At 41.4% G+C, this 26,930-nt stretch overlaps 1 protein-coding gene across 4 annotated transcripts in view; it reads left to right on the top strand.

Annotated features, from left to right (window-relative positions):
* Positions 1-26,930, top strand: part of HYDIN (HYDIN axonemal central pair apparatus protein) — a 409,263-nt gene that overhangs the window by 138,819 nt on the left and 243,514 nt on the right. For all 4 annotated transcript variants that reach the window (XM_051847253.3, XM_070062720.2, XM_051847256.3 and 1 more), the window contains 2 exons: positions 6,366-6,465; positions 22,633-22,751. In XM_051847253.3, coding sequence (XP_051703213.3) covers positions 6,366-6,465; positions 22,633-22,751 — 219 coding nt within the window. The remainder of the gene's footprint in view (positions 1-6,365; positions 6,466-22,632; positions 22,752-26,930) is intronic.

The raw sequence follows: 26,930 nt of genomic DNA on the forward strand, positions 1-26,930 counted from the left end.
TACTCAACTAATTTTAATTATTTGTTTTATCCTACTACTTTTGGATTTGGCTTGCTGTTGTTTTTCTAGATCCTTGATATACATTGAAAGCTCATTTGGTGCCTTTCCAATTTCTTGATATAGGCACTTATTGCTATAAATTTTCCTTTTAACACTGCTTTTGCTGTATCCCATAAGTTTTGATATGTTGTGTTGTTATCTTCATTTGTTCCCAGAAGTTTTTTGATTTCTCTTTTGGTTTCTTCTGTGACCCACTGTTCATTCAGGAGCATGTTGTTCAGTCTCTATGGATTTGTGTATGTACTAGAGATTCCTGAGTTGCTGATTTCCAGCTTCATTCCATTGTTGTCTGAGAAGATGCATGGTATGATTTTGATTTTTTTTAATTTGCTGAGACTTGCTTTATTTCCTAACATATGGTCAATCCTAGATAAAGTTCCATGCACTGCTGAGAAAAATGTGTATTCTGCAACTGTAGGATGAAAAGTTCTGTAGATATCTGTTAGGTCCATTTGGTCTGTAGTGCCAGTTAACTCTGTTGTTTCCTTGCTGATTTTCTGTCTGGTTGATCTGTCCAGTGATGAAAGTGGGGTTCTGAAATCCCCCATTATGGAGGCTGGTGCTGTGGTACAGTGGTTAATGCCCTGGCCTGAAGCACCAGCATCCCATATGGGCGCCGGTTCTAGTCCCAGCTGCTCCACTTCTGATCCAGCTCTCTGCTATGGCCTGGGATAGCAGTAGAAGATGGCTCAAGTCCTTGGGCCCCTGCACCACTGTGGGAGACCCGGAAGAAGCTCCTGGGTCCTGGCTCCTGGCTCCTGGCTTCGGATTGGCGCAGCTCCGGCCATTGCGGCCATCTGGGGAGTAAACCAGCGGATGGAGGATGGAAGACTTCTCTCTCTCTCTCTCTTTGCCTCTCTCTCTAACTCAGTCTTTCAAGTAAATAAAATAAATATTTAAAAGAAAAGAAATCCCCCATTACTATTGTATTTGAGTCTATATGTGTCTCCTTTTAGATCCCTTAACATTTCTTTTAAATAGCCAGGTGCCCTGTAATTAGGTGCATATACATTTATAATAGTTACATCTTCCCATTGAATTGATCCCTTAATCATTACATAGTGCCCTTCTTTGTCTCTTTTAATAGTTTTTGTGTTAAAGTCTATTTTGTCTGATATTAGGATAGCTACACCAGCTTTTTTCTTGTTTTCTGTTGGCATGGAATATCTTTTTTATTCTTTTATTTTCAGTCTGCATGCATCTTTGTTGGTGAGTTATGTTTCTTGTAGGCAGCAAATAGATGTGTTTTGTTTTTAATCTATTAAGCTAGTCTGTGTCTTTTAACTGGAGAGTTGAGGCCATTTACATTCAAGGTGACTATTGATAAGTAACAATTTTGCCCTGCCTTTTTCCCATAAATATTCCTACTTTTTATTTTAGATTTCCTTTGTACTTTTACTAGATTTCCTTCTTTTACCTTCTTTCATACTGATGACCAGTTTTTGTGTGCAGCACATCCTTAAGCATCTTTTATAGGGCTGGATGGGTAGTAACAAATTCTTTCAATTTCTCTTTGTCATGCAAGATCTTTATTTCACCTTTATTCATAAATGAGAGCTTTGCAGGGTATAATATTCTGGGCTGACAATTTTTTTCTCTTAAGAATTGAAATATGCCTCGCCATTCTCTCCTAGGCAAGCTGGGGCTTTAATCTACTGCGCCACAGTGCTGGCCTTGCCAATGTAATTTTTAAAAGACCATTTTAAAGAAGAACAATTTTCTCGTAATCATGTCTTTCACCTCTCCTGGGCCAGTGGCTAGAGGTTCATAGACAGTTTTCAGAACAGTGGCCATCAAGTCACTTGGCTGTTTGTTCTTGTTCCAGAAAGAAACATGGAGTTCCATGTACAGAGATATTTAATATTTGGACAAAAGCCACTATATGGTAATTAGCTTTAGGCCTAAAAATTCAAAGATAATTCCTTCTAGCATATAATTTGATTATTTTACCTATTATGGATCTGAGGGAAGCACAAAATATTAACACCAAGAAAAAAGATATTTAAACTATAACTGAAGGCCATTTGGAAAACATTTTCAACAAGCAACACAATAGTATCTCACAGATTAAGTCCTATATGCTTGGTCTGTTCTTGGGAGCAGGAGCAGGAGCTGGGATGGGGGAGGGGTGATATGTGGAAGAAAAGCAGATGTCAAGGGGCTCTGGATGATGTGGCAGGTATCATAGTACTGTGAAGAAGGGGTCTCGACGTTGGAACCTGTAGGGAAATACTGCAGTGTTCTGGGTTTCATAAATGTTAGAACTGAACAATAATGAAAGAAAGCTCTTCTCAGAGACATAAATGACGTGGAAGTTAATTTCAGAAGTGTTGGAGAAGTAATATGAAATGGTCAAAGGCATACAGGTGAAAGTGGAGTCTTGTTGCTTGTTTCTGGGATTTGCTATGTCATTTGCTGAAATCGCTGTCTTGAATTGTTACTGAAGAGAAATAGAAGTCCTCTAACTTTTATTTGAACCACAATTGAAAATTAAAATGGTCGTGCATGTTCCTAACTCCCTCAAATGACCTGATGATAGCTTCTCTTCGTAAGCAGGTGAGTGGCCACGCTTCTGTGTTTAGAGATACTCGCAGCCCTTATAATACTCATGACCTGCTCCAAGCCACCAGGGGTTTAGAACATGGTTTGGCCTTGAGTTATCTCCTGTGCTCAGGAAATGCTGTATTACTAGCGGCACAATAAAACAGCTGCAGCCCTGTGGACTCAGACTTCCTGGTGCTGGTCTTCCCTCACAAAGCTGAGGGCCTCCCAAACCCCAAGGAGCCGCCACATCCATCGGAGGATCCTCTTACTGCTCCCATCCAAGCATCAGCACTCTCTGGAGTACGTCTGTCACCAGTCATTCCCCAGCCCGTCACTGCTGCTAATCAGCCCTCTGATGAACTTGTCTAAGAGTACTTCGGAGGTCGAACTTAAGTGTGTTTTCTTCTAATCTGCTCCTGGACCCTGGATTCTCTTGCTGGGATAATGCTGAGAGCAGTCTGGCCTACACCAACCTTGGACTTACCCACATGTACTGAGTTTATCTGATTCCCAGAGTTTGCTTTTGGGGACCACTTCCTACCATTCTGGTGAGACTTTTCTAGAAACCATTTTGTAGCATGGTTCCTCTGAAGATCCATGGTGGCCCTGGCCCTTTGGTCAGTAAATTTGTGCAGGAGTAGGCTAGCTGTGTCCATTGTATATACCTGAACCCCACCAGGCTCACATGAATAATAACCACTGGTAGACCATTGGCCTGCTGAAGAAGCAGGGAGTGAATGAGTCACCTTTTCTGCCTGGCCTCTCTGCTTAATCTAGCGATGAGAGTTCCCAATACTTGGTATCATTAGAACACCACCAATCAAAAGGAGCCAGGTCTTTGCCATTTATCACAAGGGAACAGGCTCTTTCTTTGAGGTCTGGAAAACCACCACAGTGAAACATCTGAGGACGTGAAAGTTCTTGGACTTCTCTCCTCCCTCCATGATCTCACAGGTTTCTTGCAGCTTGAAAACTGAGACTTCTTCTGGGGTTCCCGATTAAGAGAAAATAGTGGACATCTGTGGCAGGTATCTGACAATAATTATTCAGTGTACAAGCTACATAGATACTGGGGCTGGCGCTGTGGCTCACTTGGTTAATCCTCCACCTGTGGCACTGGCATGCCATATGGGCACTGGGTTCTAGTCCCGGTTGCTCCTCTTCCAGTCCAGCTCTCTGCTGTGGCCTGGGAGGGCAGTAGAGGATGGCCGAAGTGCTTGGACCCCTGCACCCGCATGGGAGACCAGGAGGAAGTACCTGGCTCCTGGCTTCGGATTGGCGCAGTGCACCAGCCATCCCGGCCATTTGGGGGGTGAACCAACAGAAGAAAGATCTTTCTCTCTTTCTCACAAACTGCCTGTTAAAAAAAAAAAAAAAAACTAAATAGATACAAATAGATATTGGGCAACCCACTAAGAGCCAAGTCTGGTTTGGGTGTGGGAATGGAACACTGCCTGCCCCCACGGAGTCTTCGTTCTCGCAGACTGATGTGGGGATGTGAGAGCCCCTAGGGCCCAGCTTACCTTCACTGCCCTCAATGCTACCTCTTGGAGCCTCTGCGTAGCCCCCTGTGGGAAGTCGGGAGATGCTGAGCAATGCACGGATCAGACCGACTGCTCTTAGAAATAAACCCACATGTGCTCTGGTTTTCTGTTTCCCTCCTCTTGTTTGATGTCTGCCTTTTAAGCCATTTTGTTCTCTTCTCAATTCTTTATTCCAGAAGTATGTTCATTTATAGCCAGGCTGGAAATAGAGTATACATTGGGGACTGTCTGAAGCTGAAGCCTAATTATTTATCAAGTTGTCTTGTCTTAGTTTTTCATTGCGCTGGTGGAACTGTTTATGGATTTTTGGATATGCTTATCGCTTAGACTCATTTGGCCCTGTTTACAAAAACCATAGAGAAAACACAAACATCCCCCCTCCCATTTTCAACACCTTCATCTTAGTCTTTCTGAGTGATGTAAAAAGGACATTGCTTGAGGTAAACAGTTCTTCACCGTGCTCTTCTATGCCACCATGGCAGCCCCTTGACTTCTGTTTTTGCAGTGTGTGGTGTCGATGTCTGTCTCAGTGAGGCCTGGCTTATGCAGGGCCCCTGTGTGTTTCCCCCACCTCCCTGTCCCCAGCACCATTTGTCACACGACAGGCACCCCACGAATGGTTTGAAAGTTGAATTTGCATTTCTCGATGTAATTGCTTTGCAAACTGCCTTTTGGCCTGTGCCTGTGGGTTATTTGTGCGGAATAGTCCCTGTAGCTCGTGACCCGTGTGATTTTGTCAGACCTTAGGGAACACTCTGAGCCAGGTACCATTTGCATCTCCTTTCACAGCCCTGAGAAATTAGTGCAGAGGCCCCAGATGACATGGTACAAATGTGTGTATCCAAGACAGCTGCAAAACCCAGTTTTCTTATCATGATTTTTTGCATGATTCAAGTTAAAGGGAAAAATATCACACTGGATTAGAAGCAGGGTTTGATGTGCCCATTGCTCTGCCTTGGCCATTGCTATGTTTTCATAGAATGTGAGTGTTTCATTATGCTGTCACCTCAAAAGCTTCTTTCTCTTTGGCCCTTCTGGACTTTAGATGGTAACATATATTATAAGATATTTGCGTACCTATTTATCATTGTGCTAAGCTGTGAGCCCCCTGCAGTACTAGCTCGCATCCTTTCTCTGCAGCCCTGGTACTAGGCATACATGGGGCAGACATTGAATGTTTGCTGAATTAAACATATTTTTTAAATGCTCTAAATATCCTAGTTTTCTTTAGTGACTTGTTAGATATTCATAGAGCCACTGAAATCATCTTGGAAGCTTTTTCCCAACTTGTACCACCTCGGAAGTTAACAAACAATACAAGCTTACTATCTTCTGGACAAAGTAATGCTTTCTTGTATTTGTTGTAAAAATATTTTCTTCAAATTTCTTGGAGTTGAACCCTCATACACAGTTGGTGGTAATGTAAATTGGTACCGCCACGATGGAAAACAGTATAGCATCTCCTAAAAAAATAAAAAATAAAAATAGAGCTACCGTATGATCCAGAAAGTCCTCCCTCTTCTGGCTATTTACTCGAAGGAAATCAGTGCACTCCCATGTTCATTGCACATTATTCAGAATAGCTGTGCTAAGAAAGCAGCCTAAATGTTCTTACAGATGAGAGGATAAAGAATCTGTGCTGTGTTAGTACAGTGGAGTATCATTCATCCTTACAGAGGAAGGAGATCTCGCCATTTGTAACAAAGATGAACCTGGGGAACATTATGCTAAGTAAAGTAAGTCGAACACAGAGAGACAAATACTGTATTATTTCACTTTTATGTGGAATAAAAATATAAGACTCACAGAAATAGAGTCAAATGTTGGATACCAGGGGCCAGAGGGTGGGAGAAATGGGAAGATGTAGACTAAAAGATTTAAATGTGCAGCTGTAACAAATCAGTTCTGGAGACCTGACGTGTAGCACGGTGCCTGTACTTCTAGTATTGTGTACTGAAAATCTGCTGCAGGAGTAGACTTCAGGTACTCTTCCCACAGAGACAGAGAGAGAACCTTGTGAGGAGATAGATATGTTAACTTGCTTGACTTTAGTAATCATTTCATCATATGTGCATCTGTGTGTATATATAAACATCACGTTGAGCACCTTAAACACCTATAATTTTTATGAAAAATGCTTCATGGAATTATAATTGCAGCATTTACAAGCAGTACCTTCCTTTCATCACGATGTTTTTGATGATTCGTGTTTTTCAGGAAGGCGATGTCTGGCCCAACTCATCGGCTGAAATCACTGTGTACTTTAACCCCAGTGAAGCCAAGCTCTACCAGCAGACCGTTTACTGCAACATCTCAGGTAGAGACTCTCCCATACAATAACCTCACATTACCAGGTGCCCAGAGCAGAAGCTGGGGTGTGTGTGTATGTGTGTGCGCACGCATATGCACATCTGTATATGCAGATCACAGACAGTGCACAAAATTAATAGCAAAATATTGAAACCAACCTATGCACCACTTGTTTCTTTCTAGAACAGATAAAACTTTGAACAGACTTACAGCGATCATTATGAGTAGGGGAATGGGAAACCATGAATCTAGTTTTTCTTGATGCTTCTCACAGTAAGACTATTACCTGTGACACATCCTTGCAGTGTTATTTTTTGTTCCTTTTGTAGTATTTGGCCACTGGTATTTTTCTTCTAAATTTTTTTTATAAATATTACATGTGCCCAGTAGTATGAGAAGGCAGCCTGGCAGAGCCAAAAGCCACACAAGAGGGGTGTCCAAGTAAGGTGGCAGATATGTGGCATCAGGAAATTGTAAATATACAGAGGAATTAGGTGAAAATGTAAATATATTGAGGATGATGGAAACCAGTATTTCTTGGAGGAGGGAGAAACAACTATGAAAAGAAGGAAGGCTATCAAGAGATGATCCCTTTGGTACTAGAATGGAAATGGTATGCACAGATAGATACAGGCCTGAAGAACTGAGCATCCATTTCCAAAAGACAAGATGTTCATCCCCAAATGCTATTAATAAATCACATTAAATATAATTCAAAGCTGTTAAATAGGGATGCCTAGGGGAATACTGATGTTGTTAGGAGATTCCAGGATGGCGGGCATATGCTGGGCAGGTGCAGCACACCTGGGCCCACCAGTGAGTGGAGCCATTGCTGATGCATCCACCTCTCTGAACTTCAGGAATGCAGTTGGTACTTTACTGCTATCCTATTATTCACACTGCTGATTTTCCCTTTTTAAAATTTACTTATTTTCATTTTACTTGAAAGACTCATTCACTCCCCCAAATGCACACAACAGCCTGGGCTGGGCCGAGGTCAAGCCTGGAGCCCAGAACTCAATCCAGCTCCCACACATGTGGGTGTCAGGGACTCAGGTATTTGAGCCATCATCTTCTGTCTCCTAAGGAGCACATGAACAGGCAGCTGGATCATGAGTGGAAGAACATGGATTCAAACCAGGCCCTCCTGTATGTGAGACGAGCATCCCGATCAGTGACTTAACTGCTGCACCGAACTCCCACCCCCAGTCTTCCCTTTAATACAGATAACCACAAACCCGAGTAGTCTTTGACTTCTGTTTTTTTGCCTTTGCTGCTGAAATTTCCCTTGCCTGTCTTGTACAGTCTCAAGAATCGCTTTGCCACAGTGGTTTCTTGCATTTTGGAACTTTCCTGCAGAGATACAACACGTCACTCAGAAACTTGGAATATCTGGGGTTTTCTTTTTTTATGTCTTGCAATCAGATGAAGCAGGATCATGCTTAGTTAGCATGTGCCAATCATTTTGCAGGAGTCTGATCTCAGTTTTTCCTGACATACTTCCTAGCTATCTTTTAATTCTACAATCATATTTTCAATTTCTAAGACCTCTTTTGTTCCTTATTCCTTTTCATAATGGCTGTTCTTTTATGGACAGTTTCTTCTCTCTGATCTGAGATTAATCATTTGAGCTTTCATTTATTTAAACAAGAGTATCTTACATTCTCTGAATCGCCTACTGCATCTGCTAGGTTTGTCATCCATTCATTTGTGGGATTCCTTCCAGTGCCTCTGATCCATGGCTGTCTGTTTGCATAGATGAATGAAAAAAAAAAAAAGTTGGTTTCATTTTGAAAGTAGCCAGTGCTCCTTGACTGATTGTTGTGTAGGTTTCCTAGGGAAGTATGGCTACTGTGGTCATTGTAAACTTGAGGGGAGAATGTAAGGGTACACAACGAACAAGTCCCTGGAAGCTCGAGAATCTCACTCCTCTGCCACATCTTGCATGTGTTCGGTCTATAGCTAGGCAGTTGTTTTCTTCATGTAAAGTCAAGTCACACAGTCTAAGAATTTGCAGAGGCACGGGCTGCCTGACTCAAGACTGGCTGCCCTCTGCCTCTCCCACTTACGTGTCCCATCCTGATGTTTTCCTCACCTTCCCTAGATACAGCCACACCTTTCATAATAGTCATTTTCTCACTTTTATATGTAGTTTTAGGACTTATGTACTCACTCCTAAGCAAAATAGTATAGTTTTGCCTGTTTTTGAAATTTATTTAAGAATCATATATCTTATGCTATTAGCACAAGAAAATGAAAGTATTCAATAAGTGTTGATTAAATGAATGAGAAAATAACAGAAAAAAGAATGAATGAATCCTATTTTTTTAAAGACTATTTATTTTAAAGGTAGAGTTACAGAGAGACAGAGACAGAGAGATCTTCCATCTGCGGGCTTACTCCCCAAATGGCCACAATGGCTGGAACTGAGCCAATTGGAAGCCAAGAGCTAGGAGCTTCTTCCAGGTCTTCCATGCAGGTGCAAGGGTCCAAGCACTTGGGCTGTCCTCCACTGCTTTCCCAGGCCATAGCAGAGAGCTGGTTTGGAAGAGGAGCAGCCAGGACTCCAACTGGTGCCCATATGGGATGCCGACACTGCAGGCAGCAGCTGTACCAGTTATCCCAAAGCACCAGCCCTGACTGAATCCTAGTTTGAGCTGGTTTTTTGCTTATGCATGAGTGTGGAATTCTCAACAACCCCCGGAATGAAAGCAATCTCTGAGTTTCTGGTTTGACTTAAGTCTGCTTTCACAGTTTAGACCAGCACCCTCCTCCCCGACTTTGTAATGCTCTTGAGGAAGTGCTGCTACATCAGTGTTCAGATACGGGCTGAAAATGCTTCCCTGTCCCCCTGTGCCACAGGTGGTGGGGCCTCCCTCCCATCTGCAGTTCCCTGGGGGATGTCATGCTTGGCGGTGGTCCAGGGGGTTGGCAGCTCTCCAGGAGGTTCCCAAACATAACCCAACTGCTCGTGTTTATCTATTGTTTCCTTTGCAGTTCTGAATTCTGCCACAGAATTCACATCCTGGGTAAACTGAATGGTATAATTTTCTATCTGCATGACATTCTTCTTTATTTTGTTAGTGGTTTATTAAAAGATACAGTTGCCAGGGAAGGGTCTTGTTTATGTAGTAATTCCATATTATCTTCCCTGTAAATTCCATGCAATTCTGTGTCTGTTTAAGAGCTGGTGATGATGATTCCTTACTGTTACCTTCAGTGCGTTGGCAAAACCTCCCTAGAAATACTTCTTAGGAAAGCTGCTTCCTGTGTTTTGTCTTGTTTTGACTGATAGATAGATATAGATATAGATATAGATATAGATATAGATATAGATATAGAATGTGGCAGCAAATACAAATAGATATGCTTCCCCTACATGTTAACATAATGGTCATATGCTTCATACAGTGGTGATAACATTGTTATTCCATGGCACTAACTCGTAGGTGTCATCCTGTTTCATGGTTGTATTGGAATCCATTGCATTTTTAGACCACAGTTTGATTCTAAATTTGTATCAGAATGAAGTAGAATGTAGATTCAGAAGTGTGCATAACACATACTGTGGTAGGCACAGTAGTAGACTCCCAAAGATGTCCACGTCCTTATCCCCAGATCCTGTAAGTCTGTTAGCACAGATGTATTACTTTACATGGTTAAGATGGACGAAAGCAGAAGATGGGACTAAGATGACTGGTGAGCTGACCTGAAGGTAGGGAGGTTTTCCTGGATCATGTGGATGGCTCAATATCATCACAAGGGTCCTTAAATGTCAAAGAGGTGAGCGAAAGTATCGGTCTCAGTATTGCAGTGGTGTGAGATGAGGTGGCTTCGCTTTGCAGATGGAAATGGCAAGGAATTCAGTCTTTGGAAACTGGGAAAATGGATTTTTCGCTAGAGCTCCCAGAAAGGAACACAGCCCCGCAGATACCTTGACATTAGCCCAGTGAATGCCACTTCAGACTTCTGACATCCAGAACTTTAAGATAATAAATGTGTACAATAAGTCATTAAGTTTGTAGTGATTTGTAGCAGCGATAGGGAACACACACACACACACACACAACAAATCATTACCCAATAATCACTGTGTCATTGCCACTGAGATCAACACCAGATTATTTCTAGTCCCCTGAATGTCCCTTCCCAGTCACACCTCTCTGACCCCAGCTGACTCTGAGACAATCACCATTCTGTCCTTTAGGCCCATCATTTCCATGCTGTCATTCGTAGCTTTTAACTCTGGTGTGAGTGTCCCTAAGCAATGCCTGTTTTGAAAAGTACATATTGGAATCGATCTTCATGTCTCATCCATGTTGTTGCTCTTGCTTTGTTGTATTTCATTTTTGCTGTACAGTGTTCCATTCTGTGAACATCCGTTCAGAGATGATAAATAGCAAGAAAGGCTACTGGTCTTGAGGGAAGCCTTGTGGGATGCATGGGATTTAAGATTTAAGATAAGAAGATTAAGATTTAAAATTAATACAACCCTGTTTTCTTTCAAAAGCTTTATATTTTAAGGATTTATTTGTTTATCTGAAAGGCAGAGTTACAGAGAGAGGTCTTCTATCTGCTGGTTCATTCCCCAGATGGCCACAATGACCACGGCTGGGCCAGACCAGGTCTCCCATGTGGATGCAGGAGCTCAAGCACCTGGACCATCCTCTACTGCTTTTTCCAGGCCATTAGCAGGGAGCTAGATCAGAAGTGGCGCAGCCAGGACTCCAACCAGCCCTGAAATGGAATTCTGACATCACAGGTGTCCGAATTTACTTGCTGTGCCACAGTGCCGCAGCCCCAATACCTTGGTATCAGGAGTACAAGGATGTACAAATGCACACTTCCCCTCCTCAGAAGGCATAGAGGTAAGTGAGGGAAACTGAAGTATACAGCAACAGCTACACTGCAGTGCTGCGCAATGAATGAATGAAAACCAGAAGAGAGAATACAGGGCACATATCTCAGTCTTGGGTTCAAGGAAGGCTCCTCAGAGAAAGTGACATAAGATCCCAAGTCCAAGAAAAAAAAAAAGGCTGGGCGTCAGACAGGGGCTACTTCGTGGAAATACACAGAAAGACACTACATGAATATACGTAGCAAAAGGATTAAATGTGAGGAATTACAAGTTCTTAGGGTATGACTGCCATTTGAACTGAGAGAGGGGGAGAGGCCAACAAACAGCTTTGGAAGAGAAAAGGCCATGACAGGAAATGAAGCTGGGGGCTGGGGTGCTAGGTAGGATCCAGTTCATAGAGGGATGCTCTTGAACGCCAGCCCGAGAATACTGGACTTGATGCTAAGTGCATCAGGAATCACCAATGTGCTCTCTTCTCATTCTCTCTGAACCGAATATTTTTTCTGCATTTAAAATCACTACAATTTTCTTAGAAGTAGTTAAATCTGTCTGTTAGATATTTATAAAGACTTACCGATGGTTTGATCTCTGTCTTGAAACTGATCTTTTGTCTGTTTTGACTTTGCAATGAAAAATGTGGAAAATCCTAACTTAATCATAAAGATTACCTTTTGAAAAAACACAAGGGAGGCTGGCGCCATGGCTCACTTGGCTAATCCTCCACCTGTGGTGCCAGCACCCCGGTTCTAGTCTTGGTTGCTCCTCTTCCAGTCCAGCTCTCTGCTGTGGCCCGGGAGGGCAGTGGAGGATGGCCAAAGTGCTTGGGTCCCTGCATCCACGTGGGAGACCGGGAAGAAGTACCCGGCTCCTGGCTTTAGATAGGTGCAGCGCCAGCCTTGGCAGTCATTAGGGGAGTGAACCAACAGAAGGAAGACCTTTCCCTCTGTCTCTCTCTCACTGTCTGTAACTCTCTCTCTGTCTCTCTCTCTCTCTGTCTAACTCTGCCTGTCCAAAAAAAAATAATAATAATAATAATAATCAAAAAACAAAAAACAAAACAAAACAAAAAAACACACAAGGGAAATCTACACAGACTAGTTTTGGGTCAGCTTCTGGGAGCTTCAAAAGGAAGCAACACTTTCTGATTTAAACTGTGGCACGTATCACTGGGTAACATTAACTGGTGCCGCGAAGTCAAATACAGAAAAGCAGTGTGATGGAAACAATTTCAGATGCTCCTGCTTCCTTTAAAGACCCGGTTAAGATGAAACCTCATTGTCCATTTTCATTCTCTGCATAAGTAGGGCACATCTGAATTTTTAGGACAATTCACAGTTTTTTATTTGATTTAATTTTTTAAATTTTTTATTTGTTTAAAGATTTATTTATTTGAAAGGTGGAGTTAGGGAGAGAGAGAGAGAGAGAGAGAGATCCTCCTTCTGCTGGTTCACTTACCAACTGGCAACATGGCCTAGGGCTGGGCCAGGCCAAAGTAGCTTTATCCAAGTCTCCCACTGGGGTGCACAGTCCCCAGGCATTCGGGCCATTTGCTGCTGCTTTCTCTGGGCACATTAGCAGGGAGCTGGATGGGAAGTGGAGCAACTAGGACTCAAACAGGTGCCCATATGGGTTGCTGATGCTGCAGGCGATGTCTTTATCCACTAAACCACAGCACTAGCCCCTTGATTTTTAATATTAATTGAACAATAGAATGAAGATTGAATTAGATTTAGGAAAGAGAAAACTGAACCATATCAATAATTTTTTAAAAAGGGGAATTTTCACAGCAATAAGTGAGTAATCCTCTATATATTGGCAAATTTTCTTTTTCAAAACTCATGATACAGGACCAGTGCTGTGGTGCAGCAGGTTAACACCCTGGCCTAAAGCGTCGGTATCCCATGTGGGCACCGGTTCAAGACCCGGCTGCTCCACTTCCGATCTGGCTCTCTGCTATGGCCTGGGAAAGCAGTGGAAGATGGCCCAAGTCCTTGGGCCTCTGCACATACGTGGGAGACCCGGAAGAAGCTCCTGGCTCCTGGCTTCAGATCAGTGCAACTCCGGCCATTGCGGCCAATTGAGGAGTGAATCAGCGGATGGAAGACCTGTCTCTCTCTCCTTCCCTCCCCCTCTCTCTCTGCCTCTCCTCTCTCTGTGCAACTTTGACTTTCAAATAAATAAATAAATCTATAAAAAATAAACAAAATTCATGATACTACAACCTCTTAAAAATAAGGTTTCTTAGTCCAATGAATAAGAAATCATTTCTTAATAATCTGTAGATTATATTGTTATAATTTATCAAGTATTTGAATAGGAAAATGTAAAGAATAATACATGAATATGTATGCATAATCTAGGTTTGAGAAGACTTGAACAGATGGAAAATCATGTCTGTGTTTTTGGTCAGGAATACCAACACTGTAAATAGATCAATTCTCCCTGTAAATGTAGAGTGCTCTCAGTGATAACATCAATACTTTTTTAAAACGAGTCAAATTGATTCCAGATTTCTTATGGAGAAAATAAATCAACCAAGATTGCCTAGAAAATTCAGAAAAGTGTGATTAATGTGGGAAGACTAGCTTAAAACTTAGTTAAGTATTAAAACTTACTGAAAAGCTTTAGTAAGTGCAAATGTGTGTGTAGTTCTGTGGCACATAAGACAAAATAGGTCTGGACTCTGTTCTCTTCGTCAGGCTTACTAAAGTATCATCATTGTCATTGCCGTCACCACAACCACTACCATCATCAACCTCAACATATCCCCTAAACCCTACCCTACAAAAATTCCTATGTCCCAATGTCACTGATATGTAAGCAAAATAAAACCCAATTCTTAAAGCCACCTTGTTTCTTTTCTCTATTGCTGTATAACCTACCACCCTAAATTTAGTGGCTTAAAACAACCAGCCGTCATTTGCTTTGTTCAACAAATCTGCAGTTTGGTCAGCAGTGAACAAGCACAGTTCCTCTTGTTCTATGAGGTGGCAGCTGGACTAGCTTGGAGGTAGAGGAGGTTGGTAGTGCTACTGGCGGGAACCTCACCTGGGGCTCTTTGCCAGAGCCCCCCTTCCCCCCCGCCCATGTTCTCTGCATGTGACTGCTTGCTTCCTCACAGCACAGTGGGCTGAGTTGTTGATATGAGAAAACTACTGTAGTCTAATTGCAATGTTTTTAGGTTATCTGTCTTTTCCCTCAGACTGATACTAAGAATTATTTATACTTTGATGTTTCCACAGTTTCATTGTGATGGATTTGCCTTTATCCTGCTTAATACTTGATATGCTTCTCCAAAACTAAAAGCTCTTCAGTTCTGGAAAATTCTCAGCAATTGTTTCTTTAGTTTTTTTTTTTTTTTTCCCTTTCATTAACTCGGTTTTCTCCTTCTGGAACTTTTAGATATATGTGTTTCCCATGGAATTTCCGTGCCTCTTAACCTCTCCTTTGCATTTCCAGTCTCCTTGACTCATTATGACACATTCTGGGTACTTTTCTAACAGTGTTTCTTCGAGTTTACTAATTTTCTCTTCAGCTGTATCTACTCTCCAGTGTATACATCTATTCAGTTTCTAATTTCATTGACTTGATTTTTTGTATCATAGGTTATATATAGTTTCAGTATTTTCATATTTTATTCATTCAGTATGGTTTCTACTCTATCATTTACCTCTTCAAAGATTTTACAAGTGCCATGTTAGAGTTTTTTTTTTTTTTTTAAGAATTTTCTATTATCTCAAACTCTTTGGGGCTACCTCACATATTTGTGATAACCACTGGATTTCTTCATACTGGATGGTTGCTTCTGATATTTGAAATGTTGTATTATGAGCTCATAATGGATCATGAATGCTCCTCCAGAGTAGTTTTTTGTATTTCTTTTAATTCTACAATTTTTATTTTCTAAGCTATGGTTCTAGTACCTATAAAAGAGTGTAAATCTGGATCCCAAACCTGTTTACAGGACTTTGATTTCTCTTGGGAGCCTCTTCTCCGCACTACCAGAGTGTGAGACAGAAGGTGGGATTTGTTACGGCTTCCTGAGGGCAATAAGCACAGTTTTTCTAGTTTCCTTTTTGGAAAGAGGCTGTCTTTCCAGAATCCTGGATTTATTCAAGGATCTTATTCAGTTCTCCTTTTCCAGATAGGAGCAAAACCGTACTTCCTCTCTGCGTATGGATTATAAACTAGAGCCACTAGACTGCAATGCCAGAGTACACTTCACCAAGCTCTGAGCCTTCTTTGGAACTCCTTGCTGGCTTATTATGCTGAGTTCCTTCTTTACTTCAAGTATTTCATTCCTTTAGTTTGAGCTTTGAACTTTATTCCACGTTTTTAATCCACCTTATTTTTCTTTTTGTATTTGGAGTTGAAAGATGGACGGAGTCTGCCATGTTGTCAGGTTAACGTAGTTAGCAATTTTCATTTGTTTCTCAAAATAATGTCCTTAGAGAATCTGTATCAGAATCACCCTAGCTACTGATTAAAAATGTAAGTTCTTGAATTTTATCTGCGTTTTATTGAATCAAAATATGTGGAAATGGTGCTGGAGAATATTCATTTTAAATGAAGTAAAAAAAGAACAAGTAACAATGTTACAGTATCCAATATCTATATTGAAGAAAATCGATTGTATTTCTATATACTAACAATGGGCAATGTGAAATTGGAATTTAAAAAGGCAATATCACAGTAGCATTGAGAAATATGAAATATTTAGAGATAAATTTGAGAAAAAGTGTGCAAGACCAGTATGCTGAAAACTATGAGATGTTGATGAGAGAAATTAAAGTCCTAAACAAATAGAAAACTATACCTTGTTCATGGGTCTGTAAATTTAATATTGTTAAAATGTGATTTCTCCCCCAAATTCATCTATATAGAACAATGAAAATAAATCCAGCTGCATTTTTTCTAGAAATTGAAAAGCTGATTCTAAAATTCATATGGAATACAAATAGCCTAGAATAGCCAAAACAACTTAGAAAAAGAATAAAATCAGAGGGTTACTAACACTAGAATTTAAGATAATTTTTAAGTTACAATAAGATCAGTGAAGGTACTTTCCCCATCTCAAAATTCTTCACCCCATCTTTTTAACATATGAGGTAATATTCACCCTTTCACTATAGAAAATAGTATTTATAGATTCAGAACTCAGGGTGTGAATGCAAGTATCTTCAGCGCCATTATACAGCCTACCACAGATCCTATGTGGATATCCAGCTGTCTTAACTCTTTTTTAAATAAAAATATTTATTTATTTATTTGAATGGCAACGTTAGAGTTACAGAGAGAAATGGGGAGAGAATGAGAGAGAGAGAGATTATCCATCCACTGGCTCACTCCCCAAATGACTGCACACGCCAGGAGCTTCATCAGGCCTCCCACGTGGGTGCAGGGGCCCAAGAATTTGGGCCATCTGCTGCTGCTGCTTTTTCAGGCGCATTAGCAAGGAGCTAGGTCAGAAGTGGAGCAGCGGAGAATCTAACCTGCATGCATACTGGATACTGGCATCACAAGCAGCAGCTTAACTTCACCACAACACCAGCCCACAGCTGTCTTAACTCTTAAAGCTGCACAGCGCATACTTCCTTGAAGGTACTCAACACCTACTCTCTCCTAAGTCAAATTTGCATATGAATATAGCTATATAAACACAACAACTTTACATATTAATTTCATTTGAGCCTCTCTAGCTCTTTGAGGTAAGCTGGAGTTCCCATCTTTATTTTACAAATGAGGACGTTAAAGCTTAGAGAACTTAGATGAGTGAGTTGCCTGTGAGGTTTCTGAATCCAAGATTTGAATCCTAGGTTATGACATGTGCTGCCCCCTGCCCTGTGCCACAGTACCCCATAAAGGCATGACTGCTGTGAAGTGGTGCAACTCATATTCTGTTACAGTCACTGGGGGAGATAACCAGGTCACCAGCCCGCTCAAAAACTCCATCCAATTTTCCAATGACATCTAAAAAAATCTGTGTAGCAACCCATCAAAGATTTCTGAATCATAGAAAGCATTTAAAATATACAAATTATTCATATAAAGCTTAATACACTTCTTAATGGGTATGTTGGTATATAGCATGTGACGCTACTAGACAATATTACGTTCAAACCGTCTCTTCATTTTACACTGCCAGAAATCTGAACTGTAACACAAACAGTGAGATAACATGTTAAAGATTCTTAAAGGACTAACTAAATTGGTCCCTGGTTGCCGGTTGCCCTGGGTACCGGATAGAAAAGAGCTCTGGGCCCCATGAAGTACTAAGGCACCAGGGGAGATGTGGGAAGACGAGTTGATAATGCAAAGCGCACAAGCAAGGGAAGCAGGAGACAAACCTGTCTTCTCAATAGAGTGAAGTTGGAAGATTTAACACACATTGTATTTTTTCACTGGAACCTAAGAAAACATAAAAGTGTTCATTTGTGCTTGCATACAATATGTATTATAGCATTATTTTTGTCTAGATTTCTGATCTGGGTGAAACAATTGATGTTGCATTACTGAATGTGAAAATTCTGTTAGAGATGGGAGATTCCCAGAAATACTTACATAGTAAATAATTTTGTGTCAACAACAATGAAATGCTTTTGTTAATGTCTGAGCAAGCTTTGTTTTGCTTTTAATTTATATTGAAATTATACTTAATAATATTTATACTATATAGGTAAAGGTAAGGATCTGTTAGTTTCCTATACGTGCCCTGACAAGTTACTACAAACTTGGTGACTATATCATAAAGATGTCAGCCACCCCACTGACCTGTAGCTGAAAAATCAGTGGTGCACTGTTAAATAGCAAGCTAGCTGGTAGAATTTAACAGAATTTGGTGGGTTTATTCTAAAATTTAAAGATAAAGTCAAAAGGCAAATAAATTTTGCAAATAATGGCAGTTTTTTTAATACCCCCCTTTTTATTATCTTACTACACAAGAATGTAATTCAAGCATTATATTAACCATCTAAAAAATCTTGGGTCATATCTTGGTCTGTTCAGGTTGCCATAACAAAATACCGTAATCTGGTTATTTGTTCCTCACAGAAATTTGTTCCTCACAGTCCTGGAGGGTGGGAGGGCTAAGATCAAAGCACCTGCAGGGCCTAGTGTTTCATAAGGACCCATTCCTCACAGACAGAAACTTCTTGATGTGTCCTTAAACGGTGGGAGGGATCGATGAGATTTCTTGGGCCTCTTTTATAAGGGCCCATTCATGAGGGCTCTGCCCATATTATCTAATCACCTCCCAAAGGCCCCACCTCTTAATACCTTCACCTTGGAGATTAAGATTTCTACACAGGGGGGTGGGCCTTTGGAGCAATGGTTAAGATGTCTGCACTCAAATCAGAGTGTCTGAATTCAAGTCTGCTCTTCTGCTGATCCATCCCCTGAGGGGCAGCAGTGATAGCCCAAGTACTTGGATCCCTATCATCTTCATGGGAAACCCTTATTGGGTTCCAGGCACCTGGCTTCTGCCTGGCCCGGTCCCAGCTGGTGCGGGCATTTGAAGAATGATCCACCATATTGGAGATCTCTTTCTCGCTCTCCCTCTCTCTCCTTCCCTCCCTTCTTCCCTTTATCTCTCTCCTTCCCTCCCTTTCAAATAAATAAAGTAAGTGTATTAAAAATATTTCAACATACGGATTTTAAGAAGGGATACAAACATTCAGATCCCAGGAGAAGGCAAGTCTTTGATGCCCATGGTTTGCCTTTCTGGAGTTTAAGGCAGTGGAATCTATTGCACTAAAGGATTTCAGGATCATTAAAGGGGCTCAGTAGTGCATCTTGCTGCTTCTCATGTGTGAAACCAGACACTGCAATCAGAGTTGAGAAACTACTCTATTTTTAAAATATTTCGTTATTTTTCTCTTCTAATAATGAATCTGTCCATAGAGCTTATTAGTACTTCATGTTTGTCTCTCTTGCTGTCTTTTGCCAAGACAAGAAAAATGTCTGCTTAGAAAACTTTTGGGAACTTAGCATTTTTAATGTGATCCTAAAATTTAGGTGTACTATTAGAAATTCAAGCCTGGGTGTTGCTTACTCGCATTCTTTCTGGGGTGAGGGAAGTGGCCAGCTAGAAACAAGACAAACTCCTTTGAGGTAATTAATAATTTCCAAAGAAACATTGGCTTACTGCTTTATTACAACACATCTCCATTTTTTTTAGGGAAGGCAGTCAAGGTAACAGATGGAGGAAGTTACAGGACTGACAGTTATAAATAGTCTTGCAGTTAATTCCGTGATATATTTGCCGTTCTCTTTCTTTGCCATTCTGAAAGCTGGATCTCAATCAAAATACTTTTACCTTGACCAAAGAGTGGAAATTATTTCCAGGAAATTAGAACTCTGAAATAGTAGAGTGTAGTGACCAACTTTTGACCCACTGAAAGTTTTTCTTATGCTCTGAAGTACTGTCATCACAAATACCCAAACTTTAGAGGAACCGCTTTTCTAGGGATCAGATAAAGTGGGGAAACCCCTTGAGTAAATCACCTGTCCCAAGTGTTGCTCTTACTTGTTATAATCAATGTACTGCAGTATTTGCCTAAAGACTACCATGTTGCCAAGCAGTGGAGGGGACAAAGGGACAAGTATCGCCATCTTTAAAATGACCGTAAAAATGTTACATACAGAGCAAATATATCCCATTCCCTTAAATAATTTGAAATTCAATTCGTAGAAATTTAATGAAAACCACCAAACTATTGGCATTGCAAAGGTGTGATATCCTTGTTGCTGGGGAGCTTTGTAGAGAAAGGAATCCTTCAATACAGTTGATGGTTGTGTGTATGTAATTAGTACAACCATTTGGCGGGGGGGGTGAGGTCATAAGACTATAGCTATCAAAATGTCAAAGGCACATCTTTTTGTTCTGGAAATTCTGCTTCCAATAATGACAAGGTAATCTAGATCAACTCTACCATTAAGAATGACTAGAAAAGCAAGGAAAAAAATATTTTTAAAACCTGTTTTGAAAGCAAAAGAGAACTGAACTACTTACACTATAAAGAATCATAGAGCCAAGATCCAGCAGGATAAAGAAACCAAAGCCATCAGATTTAGGGGCCACATCAGATTTGGGGGGACACGGCCTTGTGGATAGAAACGGCAGAGAGGCTGAAAGGAGAGTTCCGAGGTTGTTGAAGGAGGAAAGGCCCTGGTAATCCGCCAGGCTTCAGCTTGTGACCGGTGAAGCCCTCATAAAGACAGTAGCTCAGATTTGAATCACTTTTCACTAATTTATTTGAATTCAACAGTTATACTCCACTGGGGTTCCAAGAAGATAATTAACTGCTAATGTTCTAAGGCATCTATTGCTCACGAGGAATCACTTCTGCCTTTTATATCTACATGGTAGTAGCTACATAGCCTTTGGGAAGACTTAAGAAAAGAGTCACGGCCGGCGCCGTGGCTCAATAGGCTAATCCTCCGCCTAGCGGCGCCGGCACACCCGGTTCTAGTCCCAGTTGGGGCGCCGGATTCTGTCCCAGTTGCCCCTCTTCCAGGCCAGCTCTCTGCTGTGGCCAGGGAATGCAGTGGAGGATGGCCCAGGTGCTTGGGCCCTGCACCCCATGGGAGACCAGGAAAAGCACCTGGCTCCTGGCTCCTGCCATCGGATCAGCGCGGTGCGCCGGCTGCAGCGCGCCGGCCGCGGCAGCCATTGGAGGGTGAACCAACGGCAAAGGAAGACCTTTCTCTCTCTCTCTCTCTCTCACTGTCCACTCTGCCTGTCAAAAAAAAATAAAAACTAAAAAAAAAAAAAGAAAAGAGTCACTCAGATGATTTGCTGCAGGGATTAGTTATTTAGCAAAATCGTAGTTGAGTATACTTAAATTAGCTTATCTGAGATTGCTGATGTCCCTCGTCACCAAACAGAAGCTGAAGGAAGATATCTTCTTTAGGCTTCATATTATCCCTGTCAATTTTATATACACTGATCAGTACTCCAAATAACCAAGCTTATGAGGAAGTATGATAATCTCATCAAAAGCCAAGGTAAATAATAGAAAATAAATAAATAATGGAATTACCAGACAGATTTTTTAGAAGTTTTTCCAAATAAAAATCAAGCAGAGTTAAAAAGTATAGAAAATCTAATGTAAATTCTAGAACTGAAAAGTTAAGATAACAGATTAAGAACTCAATGGAGTTCTTAGATACAGCCAGAGATAAATCAAAAGAAAATATGTGAGAATCCTAAAGCATATAGAGACAGAAATCTAAAAACAAGAATCAGAGTCAGAAAGAAAGAGTATAGAGCAATATTTGAAGAACTAATGATTAGAAAAGTGTCCAAATCTGAAGAGAGGCATTCATCGACCCATTCAATAGGTGGTGGAACTCCAAGAAGGGTAAATCTGCCCACACCTGGAGCATCATAGTAAAGCTGCTGAAAGTCAAAGACAAAAAGCAGTCAGAGGACAAGACATTGCCTCAAATGAGCAGTAACGTTATCATCTCATTTCTTGACAGAAAAGGTGAAATTATATATCTTCTAGACGCTTGAAGAAAATATATGGAAATTGTTCACAGATACATGTTTGATTTTTGTAGTGAAAATTAAATATCCAATAAGAAGTTAAAAGAATATTTACCTCCCCTAGAGTTGACCATGAAATCATTAAGAAAGATAAGGGTGATTTTAGCTAAAGATATGTTAAAATGTTCCAAATGTACTGTTAGATGAAAAGAAAAAAGTATTATAAAATATTATATAGCATTACTCTGATTTGCATTAACAGTACTTTAATATAATTAACTGTAGAAGTATAGGCACCAACATATCAACACATTATCTTGAGGTGGTAGAATTAAGAGAGAATCTCCACATTCTTTGTAATTTTTTTATCATGATCATGTATTATCAAAGATTTTTCCATTGAAAGGGAAAACAAAGCCAGCCAGCAGTCCACAGTTATGTGCTCTGTGTAGACCCTGGGCCCGTTGTGCTGCGGTTATAACAGATAAGGATAGGTGCCTTCCAGCACCTCTCTATGGAAGAAACTCTGCAAAGTAAGTGTCAGGTAAGACCTCTAGACTCAGATCACAGGTCCTAGGCTCTCCCTAAATCTGGGAACTGTCTGTGTGGACAGTGCTCCTTGGAGCGCCATGGTGCTGTCCTGTAATAAGCACCCATCAGTGGCCAATCCATTTCTGATTTAGAGAAATTACTTACTTTTATTTTTTTAAAAAAACTGCAGAATAATGTTAAGAATTAGATTAAAATTCTCAAAATCTTGATTTTTTTCCCCATTGGTGCCAAGCTATGAGTAATTTGGCACAAGAAAGTCTGCATTGTTCTTGTAGGCCGAGAGATCCGTCTGCCTCTCCGAATCAAAGGGGAAGGAATGGGACCCAAGATTCACTTCAACTTTGAATTGCTGGATATAGGAAAAGTTTTCCTTGGCTCTGTACATTGTTATGAGGTAAGCATGAACTGAGGTAAGCATGAAGCAAGACCTTCCAGCAGGTCTTGGTTTTTCTATTTGTTTGTTTTATATGGTGTGTTTGTGTTTGATACAATGTACAGTCACATACATGTGCTAGCACCCATCTTTATTCAGACCCCCAAATGCTCTGTCTCCTCTTCTTTCTTAGCCATGTTGATAGGAGCGACTTTTTCCATATTCATCAGACCCCTCTAACTTTACCAAAAGCTAAAAAACATCAAGGCCATAACTTAATTAGTTTTACCCTCATCATTTGGTAGATTGCAAAGGAGAAAACCATAAATACATCTTCCCATCTGTTTAGTACTTGTTCTCTGAAAACATAAATCCTACAGATCAGGGGATAGAGAACGTTTTACATTTTCTAGAATGTCCTAATGAGGATAACTGTTTTCACACTTCAGAATTTTCCCCAAATGCACTAGTCTCCAGTCCATGTTTTAAAAAACCAATCATCTTGGCTTCAGAAAGAGTCCTCCCAACTTCTTCTTTTTCAGTTAAATGGAAAATGAAATTTTACAAGATGTACTCATGTGTTCTTCAAGATATAAGTTGCCTGAGGGTCACCTCATCACTGAGTTTGTATCCAGGGCACATTATTATATTCTATCAGACTGTAACCATTGAGACTTTGTTTTAGAAAAGTTCATAAATTATACATGTCTGTATTTTATAGAGGTAATAAAAGTAATTATTTAATGAGTGATGAATAGGCGTCAGTGCCTCATTGTATGTGCACTCTGTGTGTGTGTGTGTGTGTGTGTGTGTGTGTGTGGTTTCTAATTCTTCAAAGCTGTGAGCAATAGGCTATGTTGTACCTACTTCCCAAATGGAAAGAATGAGGTATGCAGAGGTTAATATCATCAATGACATTGCCCTTGCTATGTGTTGAGCACAGTGCTAGTTCTTTGACATATACTCCCTCACTTAGTCCTCACAAAAACCCTACAAGTAATTACAGTTATTATTTTCGTTTTATAGCTCTATAAGCTGAGGCTAAGAGGAGTTTTATTAAGCAAGGTTATACTAAATATATAACAAATAGATAAAATCTCTCTCAAGCATGACAGAGGTTTCTTCTCTTGCTTACATCAAGTCCAAAACAAAGATTCTCAATCAGAGGGTGCTCTAGCAGAGAATCTGGATCCAAGGCTCCTTCCTTTTTCCTTGGCCATTCCTACCATGAAACCTGCAAAATTGCAGTCTCAGCTGTGTCACATTGGCATAGAGAAAAAGAGTAGGGAGGGACTGGCCCTGTGGTGTAGTGGGTAAAGCCACCGCTTGCAGTGCCGCCATCCTATATGGGCAACAGTTGAGTCCCAGCTTCTCCACTTCTGATCCAGCTCTCTGCTATGGCCTGGGAAAGCAGTAGAAGATGGCCCAAGTCCTCAGGCCTCTGCACCTGCATGGGAAGACCTGGAGGAAGTTCCTGGCTCCTGGCTCTGGAATGGCACAGCTCCGGCCATTGTGGCCAACTGGGGAGTGAACCAGTGGATGGAAAACCTCTCTCTCTCTCTGCCTCTCCTTCTCTCTGTGTAACTCTGACTTTCAAATAAATAAATAAATTTTTTAAAAAGAAAAAGAATAGTGAGGTATGTACAGGATATCTTGAGAGGATTGGCACTGGCAGTGGCACACTATGCTGTTAGCTGACTGTGACTGCAATGGATGCTGGGAAATGTGGTCTAGCTGTGAGCACAGTAGAAGAACTGGGTTCAGAGAACTGAAAAGCTGACTGCGAGAAGAGGAAGGGAACTTGGCAAGGTGTTACAGCTTGTGAGTGTTAGTTACGAGACCTTCTATCCAGTTCTGGCAAGAGAAGGCCACCGCAGACCTCAGGCGCTCAGCATCCTACTCTTTGCCCTTGGGAAAATCCAGCCTACAGCCAACTCAGCTCTTAGCCCAGCCTAGACTGGCGTGAGGACAGTGCCCTTCATCCTCCCCTTCACCGGGGTAATTATGGCTCACATAGGATGATGGGAAAGGGAGGCAGAAGTGCTGATGTCGTGATGAAGGACTATACCGAGGCACACAATTTAAATAAAGAAATCAGTTACGTTTGCAGACTCTGAACCTTGCCAAGGTACTTAACTTTCCTCACAGTCAGCTTTGCTGTTCCCTGAACCCTCTTCTACTCTTACAACTAGACCATGTTTCCCAGCCTGCCTTGCAGTCATAGTCAGCCAATGGAACGTGCAATCAGCTACATGCTTGTTGTGCAATGCAAAGTGGCACAGCTGTGTTCGGCATTGTCTTGGATTGCATTTGCAAGAAGGGACACTTAGGGAAAGAAAGAAGAGGTACAAGGTTCTTATTAAATTGCTATCCTAGCTATATTTCATCCAGTGTGAATGTCACTCACATATTAAAGACTGTGTCTTATGGATGCCACTTCAGAAAATCAATTTTAGTTCTGATGCAAAATGCAGGTTTCCTTGAGTGTCCTAACAATTTTTTTATAATTTTTGTTTTTAATTTCAAAGCCAAAGAAACAAACACAGAGAGAAAGACAGGAATTCTTTGTCTGCTGGTTCGCTCTACAGATGCCCAAACGGCTGAGATAGGCAAGGCCGAAGCCAAAATCCCAGAACTCAATCTGGATCTCCCACATGGTTGACAGGGACCCAACTACTTGAGCCATCACCTGCTGCCTCCCAGGTTGCACATTAGCAGGAAGCTGAAATGGGGAATGGATCCAGGATTCAAAACTGAACACTCACCCTACTTCTTACAGATTTCACAGAAGCATCCTTTAGGTGACCACTTCCTACCCTCTCAGATGCTAATAGTAGAGCAAACCACAGCTAGCTAAAGAAATGCTGATGGAGCGATGCATCAGAGTGGACAGTTTTGAGAGCTGTGCCATGGCAGAGAAGGACATGGTAAGGTGCTTCTATGGGAATATTTTGCACTCTCTGCGTATTAAAATGCTGATGCCTCATTGCATCTCTCTTTCAATTTATTACAGTACCTACTTGAGACAAATTTGAGTAGCTAGCTATTGCCCTTAGTCATAGCTGAGCTTAGCAGATCCATAAAGAATAAACCAGAACCCCAAGAGTACACACTATTCCCCAGTGTAATTAAGAAGGAAAACAAATGGAAGGTGAAGTTCTATTATAAATGTTCTCTTCTGCAAGGAGTTGGACTGCAAGGGTAAGAGTATTACCAGTAATCAAAAGGACTCATAATCATGTTCCAAACGATTTGCTAGGTTCTGTATTCCTAAGTGAGTGCTCCTTTGTCAGGGGTAGAAGAATGACATGCATATTTTTTAAAAGATTGTTATTTATTGGTTGGTGCCATGTCTCAAAAGGCTAATCCTCCACCTGTGGCACCAGCACGCCAGGTTCTAGTCCCATTCGGGGTGCCGGATTCTGTCCCGGTTGCTCCTCTTCCAGGCCAGCTCTCTGCTGTGGCCCGGGAAGGCAGTGGAGAATGGCCCAAGTGCTTGGGACCTGCACCCGCATGGGAGACCAGGAGGAAGCACCTGGCTCCTGGCTTCGGATGTGCAGAGCGCCGGCCGTAGCGGCCATTTGGGGGGTGAACCAATGGAAGGAAGACCTTTCTCTCTGTGTTTGTCTCTCTCTCACTGTCTATAACTCTCTCTCATTGTTTAACTCTGCCTGGCAAAAAAAAAAAAAAAGATTTTTATTTATTTATTAATTTGAGGGGTAAAGTTACACAGAGAGGGAGAGACAGAAAGGTCTTCTGTCTGTTGGTTCACTCTCCAAATGGCCACAATGCTAGAGCTGGGTCTATCGGAAACCAAGAGCCAGGAGCTTCTTCTAGGTCTCCTACGTGGGTGCAGGGGCCCAAGCACTTGGGTCATCCTCCATTGCCCTCCCAGGCCACAGCAGAGAGCTGGATCGGAAGGTAAGCAGCCAGGACGTGTACTGGTGCCCTAATGAGATGCCAGCACTGCCGGCAGAGGCTTAGCCGCTCCTACACCACAGCGCCAGCCCCAACATTCATATTTTTGAAAGTGGGGGAACTGTCACCTTCTAGCCAATCTGGGTAAAATATTCCATATGATAGCAGCAGATTTTACAGATTGGGAAACTGGGGCCCAGAGAATCTAAGCTGATTGTGTTTACACAGCTGGTCTATAAGTCAATGGAAAAGCTGGATTTTAACCCAGGCAATTTCATTCCA

Source organism: Oryctolagus cuniculus, chromosome 18 (genome assembly GCF_051225735.1).
Source record: "Oryctolagus cuniculus isolate XC-2025 breed Fujian yellow rabbit chromosome 18, ASM5122573v1, whole genome shotgun sequence".
Lineage (NCBI taxonomy): Eukaryota > Metazoa > Chordata > Mammalia > Lagomorpha > Leporidae > Oryctolagus > Oryctolagus cuniculus.